The sequence below is a fragment of the Lactuca virosa genome, chromosome 5, assembly GCF_052849685.1.
Source record: "Lactuca virosa cultivar CGN04683 chromosome 5, Lactuca_virosa_CGN04683_v6, whole genome shotgun sequence".
In the NCBI taxonomy this organism is placed as follows: Eukaryota; Viridiplantae; Streptophyta; class Magnoliopsida; order Asterales; family Asteraceae; genus Lactuca; species Lactuca virosa.
In genome coordinates, this window is record NC_136430.1 from 163,096,570 (window position 1) to 163,112,349 (window position 15,780).

The 15,780-nt window shown below is 30.6% G+C and overlaps 3 protein-coding genes across 10 annotated transcripts; 2 read left to right on the forward strand and 1 right to left on the reverse strand.

Annotated features, from left to right (window-relative positions):
- Nucleotides 1-5,787: 5,787 nt before the first annotated feature.
- On the reverse strand, nt 5,788-9,080 carry LOC145111231 (uncharacterized). 8 transcript variants are annotated; one of them, XR_013710220.1, is made up of 10 exons: nt 8,501-9,073; nt 8,265-8,419; nt 7,841-8,097; nt 7,524-7,755; nt 7,321-7,396; nt 6,681-6,768; nt 6,530-6,590; nt 6,366-6,435; nt 6,223-6,291; nt 5,788-6,105 (listed from the first exon to the last, which is right to left on the reverse strand). XR_013710220.1 is itself a non-coding variant. In XM_079047527.1 (10 exons), exons 6-10 carry the CDS (start codon nt 6,722-6,724, stop codon nt 6,000-6,002), a joined length of 318 nt encoding a protein of 105 aa, XP_078903653.1. In that variant the 5' UTR covers nt 6,725-6,768; nt 7,321-7,396; nt 7,524-7,744; nt 7,841-8,097; nt 8,265-8,419; nt 8,501-9,080; the 3' UTR covers nt 5,788-5,999. The 8 variants fall into 8 exon arrangements, 4 of the variants coding, with proteins under 4 accessions (XP_078903653.1, XP_078903654.1, XP_078903651.1 ...); XR_013710222.1 differs by having other exon boundaries at nt 6,668-6,714; nt 8,501-9,072; XR_013710219.1 differs by having other exon boundaries at nt 6,668-6,768; nt 8,501-9,072.
- Nucleotides 9,081-9,946: 866 nt separating this feature from the next.
- Nucleotides 9,947-11,850, forward strand: LOC145111945 (protein FAR1-RELATED SEQUENCE 5-like). The gene is made up of 5 exons (XM_079048181.1): nt 9,947-10,034; nt 10,398-10,524; nt 10,578-11,204; nt 11,399-11,657; nt 11,836-11,850. The coding sequence occupies exons 1-5, from the start codon at nt 9,947-9,949 to the stop codon at nt 11,848-11,850; spliced, it is 1,116 nt and encodes a 371-aa protein (XP_078904307.1).
- A 53-nt stretch (nt 11,851-11,903) lies between these two features.
- Nucleotides 11,904-13,326, forward strand: LOC145111946 (protein FAR-RED ELONGATED HYPOCOTYL 3-like). The gene is made up of 3 exons (XM_079048182.1): nt 11,904-12,404; nt 12,700-12,963; nt 13,012-13,326. Exons 1-3 carry the CDS (start codon nt 11,904-11,906, stop codon nt 13,324-13,326), a joined length of 1,080 nt encoding a protein of 359 aa, XP_078904308.1.
- The last annotated feature ends 2,454 nt before the right edge of the window (nt 13,327-15,780 follow it).

Genomic DNA, 15,780 nt, shown 5'->3' on the forward strand with positions numbered 1-15,780 from the left:
ATAGTTTTCGATCATTCTTGAGGATATCTACCAACAATTTTTTTTTCTCCATATCGATAAAAGTTGAAGGTACTTTGTCACACCCCCGACCGGCGGCAGAATCGCCAGGCGGTAAGACGATGTCATGGATCACAATCATTGAATTCATAGAATAAATACAACAAACAACATAAAATTGTAAATTCTTATTTCTGAAAAGAAAATTACATAGCTACTAGTCTAGAAATACATGAACTTGAAAGTACATAAACATGCCCCTAACAATAGGGAATTCTATAAAACTACATTGTTAAACCAAGAAGAATGTGATTCCACGACTTATTCCATGAGTGTAAACTTTCAGCTCTTATTTCATGGACAATACATGTTATTTTGAAGAGTGTCAACATAATGTTGCTAAGTTCACAGGTTTGAATTATTTGAATAATAGTATTTTACTATTTTCAAATCAAAAGTAGTTTCTCAAGGTATAAGAGGTTTCCCATCCTATATATTATTAATGAATTAATTACACTATCAACATCACAATGAGTCCTTATAAATGAGTTGTGACTATGTAGATGTGCCCCTCCCGACTCTTCATTGGAAGTTGTAAAATGTAATGACAATTATCACCTATAGTGAGTCGACCATCAAGGTTGTAGCTAGAAAACGTAGGTGGGGTTGTCAAATTGTATAGATCTACACATAATTTCCTCGCTCATGAAGATTAACTTTTATAAGTCAGGGGACTTAGGTAATGAATTTGTCTCATGTAACCATTGAGTGATAAGTTCTATAAGTTCATAAGCCTAAACTTGTACATAAAAGTTCCTAGGCATAAGTTTCAATTTTATATATATATATATATATATATATATATATATATATATATATATATATATATATATATATATATATATATATATATATATATAGGCGGGAGTTTATCAAGATAAGTCTGTAAACATATGTTCTTCGGCATGATTTATTGAGTATAAGTTTGTAAACAAAGGGTCATAAATTTTTATGCATGAATTTATAAACAATTTAACATGTATCCCCCTCCCCCCCCCCCCCCCCCGGGTAAGTTTAAAACGTAAGAAAATAGGTCGTGAAACTCACGGTGATGTTCATGTAACTTTAAACTAGACTACGGAAAGTAGCTTGAAACGGTGTCGGAACGGTCGTTGGAAAAAAAATTGTTGGAATAGTGCTTTGTTGGAAGATAAATAGTGTTTTGCAGGAAAGTGAATAGTGGCCATAAAATTTTTTGGAAAAGTCGTCGTAGTTCTGCCAAAATTTCGCCAAGGGATCGCTATAAAATTTCTGGAAAATGGACGGAGTTGCTGCTGAAGTGGTGGGAGGTTGTTGGCGACGATCGACAGTTGGAAGGTGGCATTTGGTGGAGGGTGGAGATGGCTTGGCGGTGGCAGGAGGCGGTTTGCGGCGGCTGTAGGCGGCAGAAAGGGGTGATAGTCGGCATAAATGGAAGATAAATAGGGAGAGAGATGAGAGAGAGAGAGAGAGAGAGAGAGAGAGAGAGAGAGAGATGAGAGTGATGGGAATGAGATGAGAGGGATGTTTCTTTAATAAGTGAGGTTAGTTAGAATCAATGGCTACGATCAAATCTCGATCAACGGCGGGATCGTGGACTGGGTGTTTCGTTTGTATCCAAGTGACGCAGTGTCGGGTTTTGGTTTTTGCGAAAAAGAAAAATAATTCAATCGCTTACTTATATTACTTCTTACGAGAACCAATTCACAACCTCAAATTCGCAGCATAGTAGGTCTAACGGACGACTTGAAGTTTTAAATTTACAATCATGGTTCTTGTGTTCTACGCTTATTTTCTCGTTTCTTTGGATAATTGTAACTTTCTCATACGAGCTCCGTTTTCGACGTTCTTTATATCCATGGTTTTGTAGTTATGTGTACTCTTTGTTTAGCGTTTCATCTATACATAATAATACTTAATATATCAACTCAAATCATATATATCCTATTATTACTTATATATAATAACACATGTTTTGTGTTGTTTATCGACGATTTACACATATCGAAGATTTTTGTGATATCCCGCATGCATCTCAATGTGTATAACTTTATTTTCATGAAAATGACTTAAATATATTACATTAGGTCTAGCACATATTTGTTTAGATTAAATTATGCTTGATTATAATAGCGATAATGGACCTAATTTAGGCAATTGTCACATACCTGAAAGTTGTTTTCAAAAGATGCATCACTCATATCTTCTTTATCATCTTCTTCTCCAATGCCATCTTCTTGTAACACATCATTTTCATTAATTTCGTTGTCAGTAATTTATGTTGTTCTCGACAGCAACTTGAGAAATTTCATAGAAATCTCCATTATGAATCATGTCTGATATGATAGTAGCATGACTTGTATTAGGTAATAGAAATTGATTATTCCTTTCCTCTTCTAACACAACAAATTTGTTATTTCTGTTACAAAAATTAAAAACTAGGTTATCACATATAAAATAAATAAAAACTTGTAAATCATGTAAACCAAAAATGTTTATACCTAGACGTCATCTTTGTGTGTTGAATTTGAACATTGTCTTCAACCTCTAAATATAGATTAAGGTTACCTAATTATTGATGGAGCCAAAGCACATCAAGCATTATGCTAATGTCATCATTATTTTTTATGGGAAGAGGAACATAGTTTATAACATTTCCAATATTAACCGATGGATATCTATAAGTTAAGTTGATGTGATGTTTTTGTTTATCAAAAGTTGTAGCATGATATATACAATATGTTAACCAATTCATCAAATTGTATTTTATCCTTAATGTTGTTTGTTTACTATAACTTATATCATATGGACGATCACAAGTTTTCTAACCCCAATATCAATATACTATAACAACATCAATATACTAAATGCATAATAAAATAAAAGTTGAGTTGAAGTTGAAAATCACACTAGGGTTGATATTGGGGTTAAGAGAAAATCATAGTAGGTTAGTTGGCATCATGTGTGGAGGAGTAGGACTTGTCGATGTCTTCTCTATCTGGAATCGGACTTGTCGGTGTCACTTGAGGTTGGAATCGAAGAAGGTGATGGCTCACAATGTGATTAGGAACCGAAGAACGCAATGATGTCGTCTTTGGTCGTTCTGTTCGCGTTGAACTTTTTATTTTTCTTCTAACTTTTATGGTATAGAATTTAAACCTAAATGGTAAATACTTTTAAACTTACATCCATTTGGTTAATATGTTTTTAAAAGACAATTTTGGAAATAAAAAAACTCAAATCCAATCGATTAGTTTTTAAGGAGCTTTTTACCAAAATGATGTTTTTAAAAAAATATATATTTACCAATTAGGTAAAATAGGTGTGGTTTTGAAAATATATACCATTTAAGGTGAAAATCTATTTTTTTTTTTGAACGACAAATATAAATATATATTAAACTACTCCTAAATTATTTCACTTATATCCACAATGGGACTTGAACCCTCGACCTCAAGGAGGGAGGGCAACACCGGATACCGCTGGGCTAGAAGTCCTTCGGTAGGTGAAAGTTTAATAACAAGTCAAAAGTAGAAGGCAAATAAAAAAAAATAGAATGGCCACGTCTCGACCAGACCACGTCGTCTGAGATGCTGAGATCTTCTCCCATCGCCTTCTTCGATTTCGGACACAACCGATGTCAGCTAGTCCGATTCCACCCACAAAAGACGCCGACAAATCCTCTTCAAGCATAATAGATGTCAGCGAGCTTTAATTTCCTATAAATCTTCTTTGATTTTGGAACTATGCTCACCTGACGATCTTTTTATTGTAAGGAAAATTATTGAGAAAAATGTTAGTACATTTCACATAATCGAAATAAGATCTATGTAGCTGATACTGTTTCTTTAGGATATTTTACATTTGCTGAGGGCAATTCCAGTTGATCTTTCCGGTTATTGTTTTGATCATACTTTTGCAAGATTCATATTAAAAACTAAGCAAGCAATCTTTGTTTCACAAAGTATTTTCAAGATCCCTTCACAGTTTTTCCCTTTTAAGATATCTTACAAAAGCAAAAGATGGACTTGTTTTGTCTTTCTGTTTAGTGAGGAAAACATGCACTAGATTTGCCATAGTCTGAGAAAATTTGCCACAATTTTTCTTCTCTCCAACCTTCCAGAATGTTAGAAACGAAGAAGGTGGTGGCCACTTTCTTAACTTCTCCATCAAACCCTTGTTTTCGAGGGCAAGAAAATAAAAAAAGAAACAAAATGAAAATACATGTATGCATGTATCATGTGTTTGCAATCAGGAGAAGGAGGAGGACCGAAGTTGACCCGTTCGCCGGCAAGGATGGCTTCACAGCCAAGAGATGGAAATCCCTCCCTTTTTTATAAAAGTTAAAAGTAAAGATTTTAAAAGAAGTTCAAAAATTATATTAAAAAACAAGTGAAAATTAAAACAATTGCTGAAAATTTCAGAAAAATTATTACAAGAAAAACATTTTATAATAAACATATTAACTACCATATTATTTTGGTGAATATATTTGAAAATACACAGTTTCAATAAATATCTTTTAAAACACATTTATTTGGTTAAAAATCAATTTTAAGAGATTTCGCCAAACATGACAGATTATAAACCTAATTGCCAAAAAATGAACAAAAACTAATCATTTTCCATAATGAGCAACAAGTTCCCACAGAGGGTCCTCCGCAGACTCGCCTTCCGTACTACTAATTTGGCATCAAAGTTAGGGAGGTTTCAATCCGTCGATCGTACTGTGAATTCATAGGTTTCGTACTGAGACTTAGGTTTTGTATTACCAACTTAGGGTTCATACTACGAATTCATCTATAGTCACAATAACTCTCTTTATTTTATCATAAAATAGTAAAATAGATTAAAAAAAATGAATTTATCTATAGTCACAATAACTCTCTTTATTTTATCATAAAATAGTATAATATATTTAAAAAAATTGTTTGAAAGAAAATTAGAATTTAGCAATATGAACGAATTTTTTTTATCATAAAATAGTATAATATATTTAAAAAAAAATTGTTTGAAAGAAAATTAAAATTTAGCAATATGAACGAATTTTTTGTTATAGTTTGTATTGGGTCATGGCAAGATCGAAATGGTAAATCATTTCCCCTTGACACTTCCTCTTTGACTCTGATTTTAAGGGCATTCAATGCCACGTAATGTAGATAGAAAGTAGAGCATCTTACAAACAATATATATATATATATATATATATATATATATATATATATATATATATATATATACTAGTGAAATGAAAAGGTCCGTGCTAAGCACGGCCATGGAGGGTATATTTGGTATTTTAAAAACGACATGCAATATTTGGTTTTAAAGGCTTTCAAATAAGTTGAATTCTATTGATTTTGTCGAAAGTTGAATTCTGTTGATTTTGTCCAAGCTCATACCTGTGGTGCACATAAGCTTTTCGATACTTTGGGTTATGACACTTTATATAATCATTTTCTACCAATTACAGCTCACTACTTCCATTTCAGTTTATTTTATAGCATTGTACTTTAAAAATGTAATAGTTTTCAACGATTAAATGTAAGATTTTCCATATCGTTTTGATCAAAAAAAATTAAAATTAGTCAATATTACTCTCATTTCTTTAACTTGATTGAAGAACTTCTGCATTATTCAAGTGGTTTTTTTTTAATAATTTTAGTTCAAGCTGGACACCACAGTGACAATTGACATTTAAGTACCGTTTTATGGTTGGATTGTTTTTAAAATAAAAAAAATGCATAGATTACGACCTTCCAAGTAATATTATATTACAATTACCAAAACTATGGCCTCGTTTGTTTTTCTACAAAAGTACTTTTTGAGCACTTTTCCCTTCTGGCGGGTAGACGTTTCTCAAGTGCACGTCTTCTTCCGCAAACATGGAAAAAGACAAAAGACATTTAACCACTTCCAAACAACACCTATGTAAATATAACATGATTTCTCATTCACTGTGATATTCAAATTTTTATTATCCGACACTTTTCTATACAATGGCATGTGGGCTCCTTTTGCACTCGTACATAAATACTTGTGATCCTTTGTCTTCCCTTAAAAATGAATAACCTATTTAATTGATCACTATACATGTTAACGTAGAAACAAGTGATGATATAATGGAAACTAACACTTGGTATTTGTGGTTTAATTATGGAAACACGATAGGTGAATATTGGTATTTACCAAAGATGAGGAGTTAGCAATTGACGAAACATACGAGCATAAAGAAAGGGAAACTCATGTACACCCGCACTACAAATAGTGATTAGATTAAGAATGTTAACGATATAAAAGAAATGAGTCAAGATAATTAACTAAAACTCTACCTACTGCCATGTCTTCTGTAAAAGTTTGCTCCAAGAGGTTTCCCAAATTGATCCCCGAATACCCATAAACCTGAGAGAGAATAAGTTATAAACATATACACTTTATTATGATATATATAATTTATTAATAATAAACTCCATCAAACTAAAAAAAATGTACCAACCTCAACTTCAAACAATTGTTTTTATACAGATAACACAACAAAAAAGTGTAGCTTCTCTCGTCTGCCAAAATTAATTTCCCAAATAAAGATTAGTATTGGTAAATTAGAATTTAAGGAGTTAAATGGATAATATCATACAGAAAATATTAACCACTCCACTAATCAGCACAGCCTTTCACCTCTTACTGCTGACATTCATCCAATCATTGTTTAGAAGCCTTTAATATCACGTAAACTCCCTTGGTTGCACAAGAAATTACAATTTCCACCAACAAAAGAAAGCATGTGGAAATAATGGTCACTTTTAAAATAGTAAATGATGAAAAAACAAGATAAAAAGGGATTGCAAATGAGTGAATGCATACAGAAACACAACTGTAAGTATTTTCATCTTCATTAGCAACATATTGATTAGCATCTATTGACAAAGCATGGACGTGTATCAGGAAAACGTAAATTAATATTAAATGATATTTTTGTTATATTAATACAAGATAAGACATTATGCAACTAATTTGTTCGGTCATTTGCATAAAAGCAATTGAATAGGAGACAAGGAGTTGGATACTATTTCCAAAAATCAGAAAATAAATGTAGACAAATGATCTGATTCATGAATTGAAATCTTGTAATAAGTTAAAAAAAAAGTTATTTGCCTTCACAAACTCTTTATGACCAACAATCGTTAACAAAAACTCGGACAACTAAAAAAATAGATAAAAACATAGGGTTTAAGGTTTAAAACACATAACAACTCATTCAATATCAATAAATACAAATAAACTTCTTACAGAGGCAGGTCAGTTGTCCCGGAATGACATCAACAGAAGGTGCTAAAGGGCTTCTGATTGGAGAAGGTTCTCATTCCTATGAAAATTGTTTAAAGGAAGGGAAATTCTATCAGAGAAATTAAACCCATGAAAGACAAATAAAAATTAAAAAAACCCATAATGAAAATTGTTTAAAAATGGCAAAAAAAAAAAAGACCATTTACCTACAGAAGGAAAGATCTTGTTTTGGTCAGCACTTTGTTTTCTCTTTAGAATGGACATCATCGAGTAATTCAGGATTCTTCCATGGTATTGTCAAAAAAGAACCTTCAGAAAAGACTGCTACCAATGTATTATGAATTCCTAATCATGGTTTGTTAATGGGTATAGGATCAATGACTATAGGGGACAATGATTAGCCTTATGAATGAAGATCCACCAAGGCCTGAAGAGCAACTGCCATCAACAGATGTTAAAGGAAGGGAAATTCTATCAGAGAAATGGATGTCGATTTACTTTATAATCCTTACAACTTTATTACCCCAGAGTTGAAGAATAACCAGTTGTGGGAAAAAAAATTCATGTCGCCACTCACGACCTCTTCTCCATAAAACTCTTGATAGACAATCCAGTTATCAATTCTCAGATTGTTGAGATTCAAACATGAAATACAAAAATTAGTAAGTGTGTTTATCACATGCTATAATAAAACCCTAACATATCTCCAACCTGTTAAATTTTCATGAAGAAGTTAAAACCTTCACTTAGACATTATATCAAACAGTTGGTGTCCGCAAACTGAAAGTAGAAAATTTCAAAACCATTACAAAATAGATACTATCATTTGCAGATATAAAAGCGCTCAAAACAAACAACCAAAAATCAGGTCAAAAATCAGAAGACAATCAGTTAAAATTGAAAGTCGGTAGTGAAAGGGAGACTAAACTCCAGAAGTATAAAAGAACCTTGGTGAATTTCTCTGAATACGATACCAACAAAACGTAGGAGGATAATGGACCATCGATTGTGAGCAATAGCAGAACCCAAGAACCCTGTTCATATTGACACTCTTGATCGATCAACATGACAACATCTATCCAACGGCTTCAACTTCTTTAACCTAATTAAAAAAGCCTCTAAATTATCAAATGACAAAAATTAAATGAAACAAGAAATGAAAGAGGAAGAGAGAAAAGAAGACCTAAATAAAATACAAGTGATGAATGAAGAGATTTGAGGATGTGAAGGCAGGCATAAATTATCTAATCTCACCCAGTTGTAAGACGCATGCCATAAACGTGTCGTTATCCAAGGTTTGAAGGGGCGACTCAGCCTCGATCAACCATATGTGGCAGTAAAAGGGGATGTAGGAGTGGAGCTTTAGGGGGAAACCCCACCAACAAGAAGGAAAACCGATCATCAAGTTTTCTGCTTCAGCATGAGGTCAGGATGACCGGAAGCAAGCAGACAGTTACCACTCAGCCGGACGGTGAACGACTATGTTCGTTTGAACCTAGTATTACTTCACTCTGAGGTAGGGATGAGGGGAGGTTGAAGTAGGCAAGCAATCGTTGTGTGCTATGAAAAAGAGAGATATGATAACGGTGGTGGATTAACTTAATGGAGATGTGAGAAATTAATGGTGGCATATCTTGGGCAAGAAGCCTGGTCTTGGGAAGACAACATAGTGCGCACGTGTAGGTAGATGTCCAAGAAACCGACACGTATCATGAAGAATTCCATGGTGGAACATGTAACCAAGACCCGACTGAACAAGGATCCACTTTTGTCTTGATGCTGAGGTGGAACTCCAAAAAAAATCACCATAATTCCAGCATAAATCATCCAAAAATCCCTATTAATTCTCTAACACCCACTTTGCTTTATTTTTAGAACATATGGTTTTATATATATATATATATATATATATATATATATATATATATATATATATATATATATATGTAAGTTCCATTGAAAAAATAAAAAAGATTGAGAATGGGGGATTCATTTTTAGTCAATCATTTATCTAACATTTACACCTTAAAAAAAATGCGCGTGTCATTTTTCATTAAGGGTATATTTGTAAAATAGCCACTTTTTTATATTGAACTTACCTGTTCGTTGTTATCAGTTTCCAATTTGATGATATCTTTAGCTCGTTTGAATCGGATATGAGGAATTCATTATCAATATTCTTTTCTTTATATAACTCGTTAGCAATTATACGTATTTTATCCGTTAATCGTGAAGTTTTGCATCTGTGTTTCAGTTTTCTTCTTCGTATTCAGTTTCCGATTTGATCAGGTATGTGTATCATTTGAATCGGATATATCGGAGTTAATTATCAAGATTATTGCTTTATATAATTTGTTTGGAATTACGCTTATTATTTTCGTTTTTGCTGAAGTTTCGAATATGTATTGGAGTTGTTTTATCGGATTTTTGTTATGTAGTTTGAGATCTTTATTTCAAATCGGAGCTGATTTAATTTTCAATCGGATATATCGTTGTAGTTTTTACGCTCTAAACCGAGAGAGATTGCTTAATTGCATCATCTGATCGAGCTGATTTAAGTTTCTTTCAGATATTTTGTACGTTGAGGTGAGATATATTCGAAATTAACCAGGTTTTCATTTAGTTTATTATGTCAAATTCTAGTGTTATTGATGGTGATTTGTATTCTTCTATGTGTGAGAGTGAAGAAGATGATGTTCAGAACTCATTTTTTGAAGGTATCAGTTATTGAATTATTTTGTTGTTTTTAATTTTGTTGATTATCATTTATTGACATATGAATATGTTGATATTAATAAATTGTTGTCTTATTCATATATGAATAAACGTGTGATAATTGTAATTTTGAATTTATTATTATTTTCGTTTTATTCATATATGAATAAATTATGTTTATTTTATATATTTTGAATCCTCATTAATTTTATGTATTCATATATGAATGTTTTATTAATCCATCAATAAACATTGTTTTTTGTTTTATTCATATGAATTTCATGTATTCATATATGATTGTTTTATTCATATATGATTGTTTTATTCATGCATTATTAGATTGATTTAGATTTATAATTTTTTAGGTGGTGAATCTTCAAGTTCAGTAGATGATGCGCAATATTGTGGTGATATAATTGGAGAACATGTCTATAAGCCAGATGTACCTGTTCAACTTATTCCATTTAAAGGTTTAATCTTCAAATCATTAAAGTTGGCCATCAATATGTATTCTGAGTATGTTGAAATTGGTGGTTTGATGTGAGACTGAGCACGCAATCAAGGTTTGATAACAAGATTATAAAGAAGAAACATGTTATATGTAATCGTGGTGGCAAACAGAAAAAGAAATCTTGTGACACATTGCGTACAAGTGGTGTTAGGAGGAAACGAAATTCAAATTCAAGAATTATTGGTTGTCAAGCAAATATTATATTTGAATCTTTGTATGGAACTCCAGATTATAAAGTTTTTCAGTTTGATGAACTTCACAACCATCCACTTGAGAAGAGAAGCGATTTAAAAAAAAGCGAGGCAAATGTCATATTCAGAAAAAAAAAGTTTATAGTGTGTGCTTCCACATCAAAAATAGCCCCAACTATGGCTCATAAGTTGAGGGCATGTTTGAGAGGTGGGTATGAGTTTGTAAAGCCCAAAGTAGTTGACTATAAAAATTTAAGGAGAGATATCAACAGGGTTATAGGTTATAAAGATGCCCAAATGATAGTAAACACAATGAATGACCGTCGAGCTCACTATCCAAATTACTCATTTGAGTTTAATTGTCAAGATAATGTTTTGGACTGTATGTTTTGGGCTGATGAAATGGAGAATGCATATTATGCTGAATTTGGTGATGTTATCTCGTTTGATGCGACTTTCCAAACAAACAAGTAAATTATTCTATCTACCTTTTTATTGCTTATTCATATATGAATATTTTAACTTTTACGTTTCATGTTCAGTTTTTATTGTTGAAATTATTCTAATAATATATTGTAATTGTATTCATACATGAATATTTTTATATTTACTTACGAATACATCACAAATTGACTTTAATGAACACTTTTTTTGTGTGTGTTAGGTATCGAATGGTTTTTGTTCCATTTACTGCTATTGACCATCATAAAAAATCAGTTATTGTTGGAGCGGGATTGCTAAGCAATGAAAGCATTGAGTCCTACTCTTGGTTGCTTAAAGCATTTCTTAAAACTCATGGGAAAGAACCAGCACTTGCTTTAAACGATCAAGATGCTGCAATAAAACAAGATATTGAGAATGTTTTTCCTAATTCAAAGCACCGAATATGTATGTGGCATATAATGAAGAAGTTGAAAAACAAGGTATTATTTTAATATATTTCAAATATGTATGATAGTATTTAGTTATTCATAGATGAATATAGTAATTTTTTCAAATGTTAGTTTATTCATTTATGAATATTTATTGATATTTTACTTATTCATATTTATTCATTTATGAATAAATATAGAAGTTTATATTATTTTTCTTTTAATACAGATATCAGATGATTAATTTACGAACACAGACTTTAGCAAAGATTCCCGAAGCTTGTTTGGGACATTAATATGAAACCTAATGTATTTGAGATGAAATGGGGTTTGCTTATGAAGGAATTCAATCTGGAAGACACGAGATGGTTTAAAGGCATGTTTACAAAACGTGATTCATGGATACCTGGATATTTTAATGATATTGCAATGTGTGGGTTGATGAAGACTATGTCGAGGTCAGAGAGTATGAATTCATTCTTTAATACCTACTCAGAAAGTGGTAATTTACTTTTGATTATCATGATGAATTATGACACTGCCATTCAAAACCAAAGGAAGACTCAACGAGAGCTTGATAAGGCATCAAAGAAAGCATCATATAAAATGCAAACACCTCGAGAAATAGAACTACAAGCATCAAAGGTTTATACAAGTACATTATTTTTTGAGGTGCAAAAGGAAATATATAAAGCAAGTTTTTTCTGTACATACTCGTATGTTGGTATTGAAGATGGGTGGGAAGTTTATATTGTGCAACACAACAACACTAAAAGCGAATTTAAAAATGAATTCAAGGTAATTTTGATAGTTTTTTATGAAAAATGTAATGTTTATATATGAATATGAGAATATTCATATATGAATATTAGAATATTCATATAAATGAATATTCTTATCATTTTAAAATTAGAACATTTTCATATATGAATATTTATTTATTATTATTCATATATGAATATGTATTATTGTATATGATTAGAATGTAATATTCATATATGAATACTTATATATGATTGTTCATATATGAATGTAAATGTGTAATTTTTGTTTAAATTGTTTTTTCATTTTTTTTATTATGTTTTTGTATCAGGTTGAAAAAAAAGCTGAAGAGAAAGAAATAAATTACAGTTGTGAACATTTCAAGCGTATGGGTGTTTTATGCAGACATGCTTTTACAATAATGATGAGATGTGGTGTGAAAGAAATTTCTGAAAGGTACATTCTGAAAAGATGGAGAAAGGATGTGATATCAAGAAATTATCGTTTTAGTTCTCTTCAGTCTGATTCAGGGGATTGTGAGAATGTGAAGCTAGTCAATGATTCATATTATAATTTTGAATCATGTTTGGATATTGTAAGAGATGACAAAAAGAAATTGGTTTTGTTTGCTGAGAAATAACAGATACTGTTGAAGGAATTTGAGAGTGAGGGTGATTATACATCTGTTGGATTGAAAAGCAAGACGGATGGTGAAGTCGTATGCAAGCTTATGGGTGTTTCTATTCCTATTCCAAAAGAGATCAATATTCATGTTCCTCAAGTTCGAAGAAATAAAGGCTCTGGAATCAAGAAAAGAATTCCAAGTCCAGGTGAAGTAGTATATGAAAATTCTAAAAAAGAACATAGAATGTGTTCAGGATGTGGAAAACGGGTTCCTCACAATTTATGTACATGTCCAGTAAGAATTGCAGCTGCTCAATCAACAAAAGAAATTTAGGGTTTTTGTTTTTGTTTTTTTTTATGTTTTTTGGTTTTATTCATTTATGAATATATGCAGATAATAACCATAAAAAATAATATTCATGTATGAATAATACATATTTATATTGATATGGTAAATTGAGATTTGAAATATATGTTCTTTTAAAATGAATATATCATATTTGTTTTTTAAATAAGTTATATTGATATGGTAAATTTATATGTGAAATACACATATTATTTGTAAATTATTCATAAATGAATACATAATATGTGGATTTATTTATCATTGAAGATGTTATGATTTACATATTAAAGGTGAATGAATATACAATGTTGGTATTCAATTATGAATAAACTTAAATAAAATTGAAAACTAGCATAAATGAATACAAATATGTAAACTTTGTTATACTAATAAATAAGTTATATTCATATCTGAACTTTTTTATGTTCATATATGAACTTTGTTATACTAACATATTACTCCTAACTTAATCATAAATGAATATATCATATTTGTATTCATTTATGAATAAACAGAAATAAACTTTGAAAATATTTGAATATAAAAAAATGACAGAGATAAGCAAACTTGTTTCTACTAATAAATAAGTTATATGTTCATATCTGAAATTTGTTATATTCATATATGAACTTTGTTATACTAACATAGTACTCCTAACTTAATCATAAATGAATATATCATATTCGTATTCATTTATGAATAAACAGAAATAAACTTTGAAAATATTTGAATATAAAAAACTGACAGAAATAAGCAAAGTTGTTTCTATTACATAATCATTCAACACAAGATAATAAAACCTGTTCATAAGCATTTCACAAACCATTTAAATGATGTTCAATAACATTTAACAAACCATCTAAAACTTGTTTCGCATAATCATCTTACATTTACTTCAAATTCATTCATCTTCAACACAAATTGTTCTATACCATCACACTTCATCACAAGCAATCATCAATATTCTTTTAACCTTTTTTGAATTATTTGCATAGCCTTGTATGCATGAGTAGTCCGCACTTTGAATTCAACTTTTTGATATTTTTCAGCAAGATCCAACACCTTAGCCTTCAACATGTTAATTTCAGAAGTTAGCATTCGGTATGCATACCTTTGCCTGAGCTTCTCTAAAGTAATTTGTTGAATTGCACTTTCTTTATGAAGACCTGGTTTCCACTTTGAGAGTAGTTGTCCCATATAGGTCTCCATATGTCTCATTGCAAAGACCCCACAATCAACTTTGTTTTTAACTGTTCCCCATGGCATTTCAAGTCGTTGGGGTGTGATACTTTCTATTGAGATTGCATTTGCTCTTGGATGGTTTATTTCTTTAAAGTATCTCACAAACAAATTTTTCTGATCATTAAATAAAATAAAAGTTAGATATGTAATAAATTGGTTCTTTTATGTTGTTGTGAATTGGTTACATACAAAAGGTTTCAATGGTACTCCGTATTTCCCTTCATAATCCCCTTCAACTGCACTGTTGTCCAGAATTTCAATTGATGGTTTCTTTAAGTTGAAGACAATCACAAAAATGTAAGCACTTCTAACAACTGGAAAGAATACCTGTTTTTATGTATATAATGGTAAGTATTTTGTTGATAATATATATATATATATATATATATATATATATATATATATATATATATATATATATAAACAAGTTTAATTAACATACCATGTCAATATCTTTTATGTTCAAGATTTTTTTGTACCCATCGGTACTGTCATGAAAGTTCTCCTTGAAATTTTCATACTTTCTTTCATCAGACAATGTTGAAGTTAGATAAGCAGTCTGTAACCAATATAATTTTAAAGGATTAGTAAATTGTTAATCATAAATGAATACATCATGTTGGTATAATAATCATATGTATATACTAAAGATATTTATTTTTGATTTTTTTATTCAAAGATGAATACATAATCATATGTGAATTTCAGTTGAATATACATAATTATATTAAAGAATACATCATATTGGTATAATCATATGTGAATTTCAGTTGTAAAAAAATATAATATTCATAAATGAATACATCATATTGGTGTATTCATTTATCATAAAGAAGAAATTAAGGTTAGAATATAAACTTATAGAAACTGCAACTTTCAAGAAGAGTCTGTATGGTGAATTTCCAAAATCCCTTCCCAGCTTTTGGTGGTTAAGTAAATCAGCCCAAGTGTCTAAAACTTCTCCAAAAATCTTTGTGCTTGCATATAGACTTTCCATAATTGCTCTTTCTGTTATCTGACTATATTTTGTCTGGACAACCACATCTCTGAAAATATATAATCAAAATGTCATACATTATTATCTATATAATAATCATATATGAATGTCTATAAAATAAAGTTACTTATGATGTATTCCCTTGCAAGTTGAATAACCACTCACAGACAATACTCTCCTGATGTGTCAGTTTAGGTTTTGTG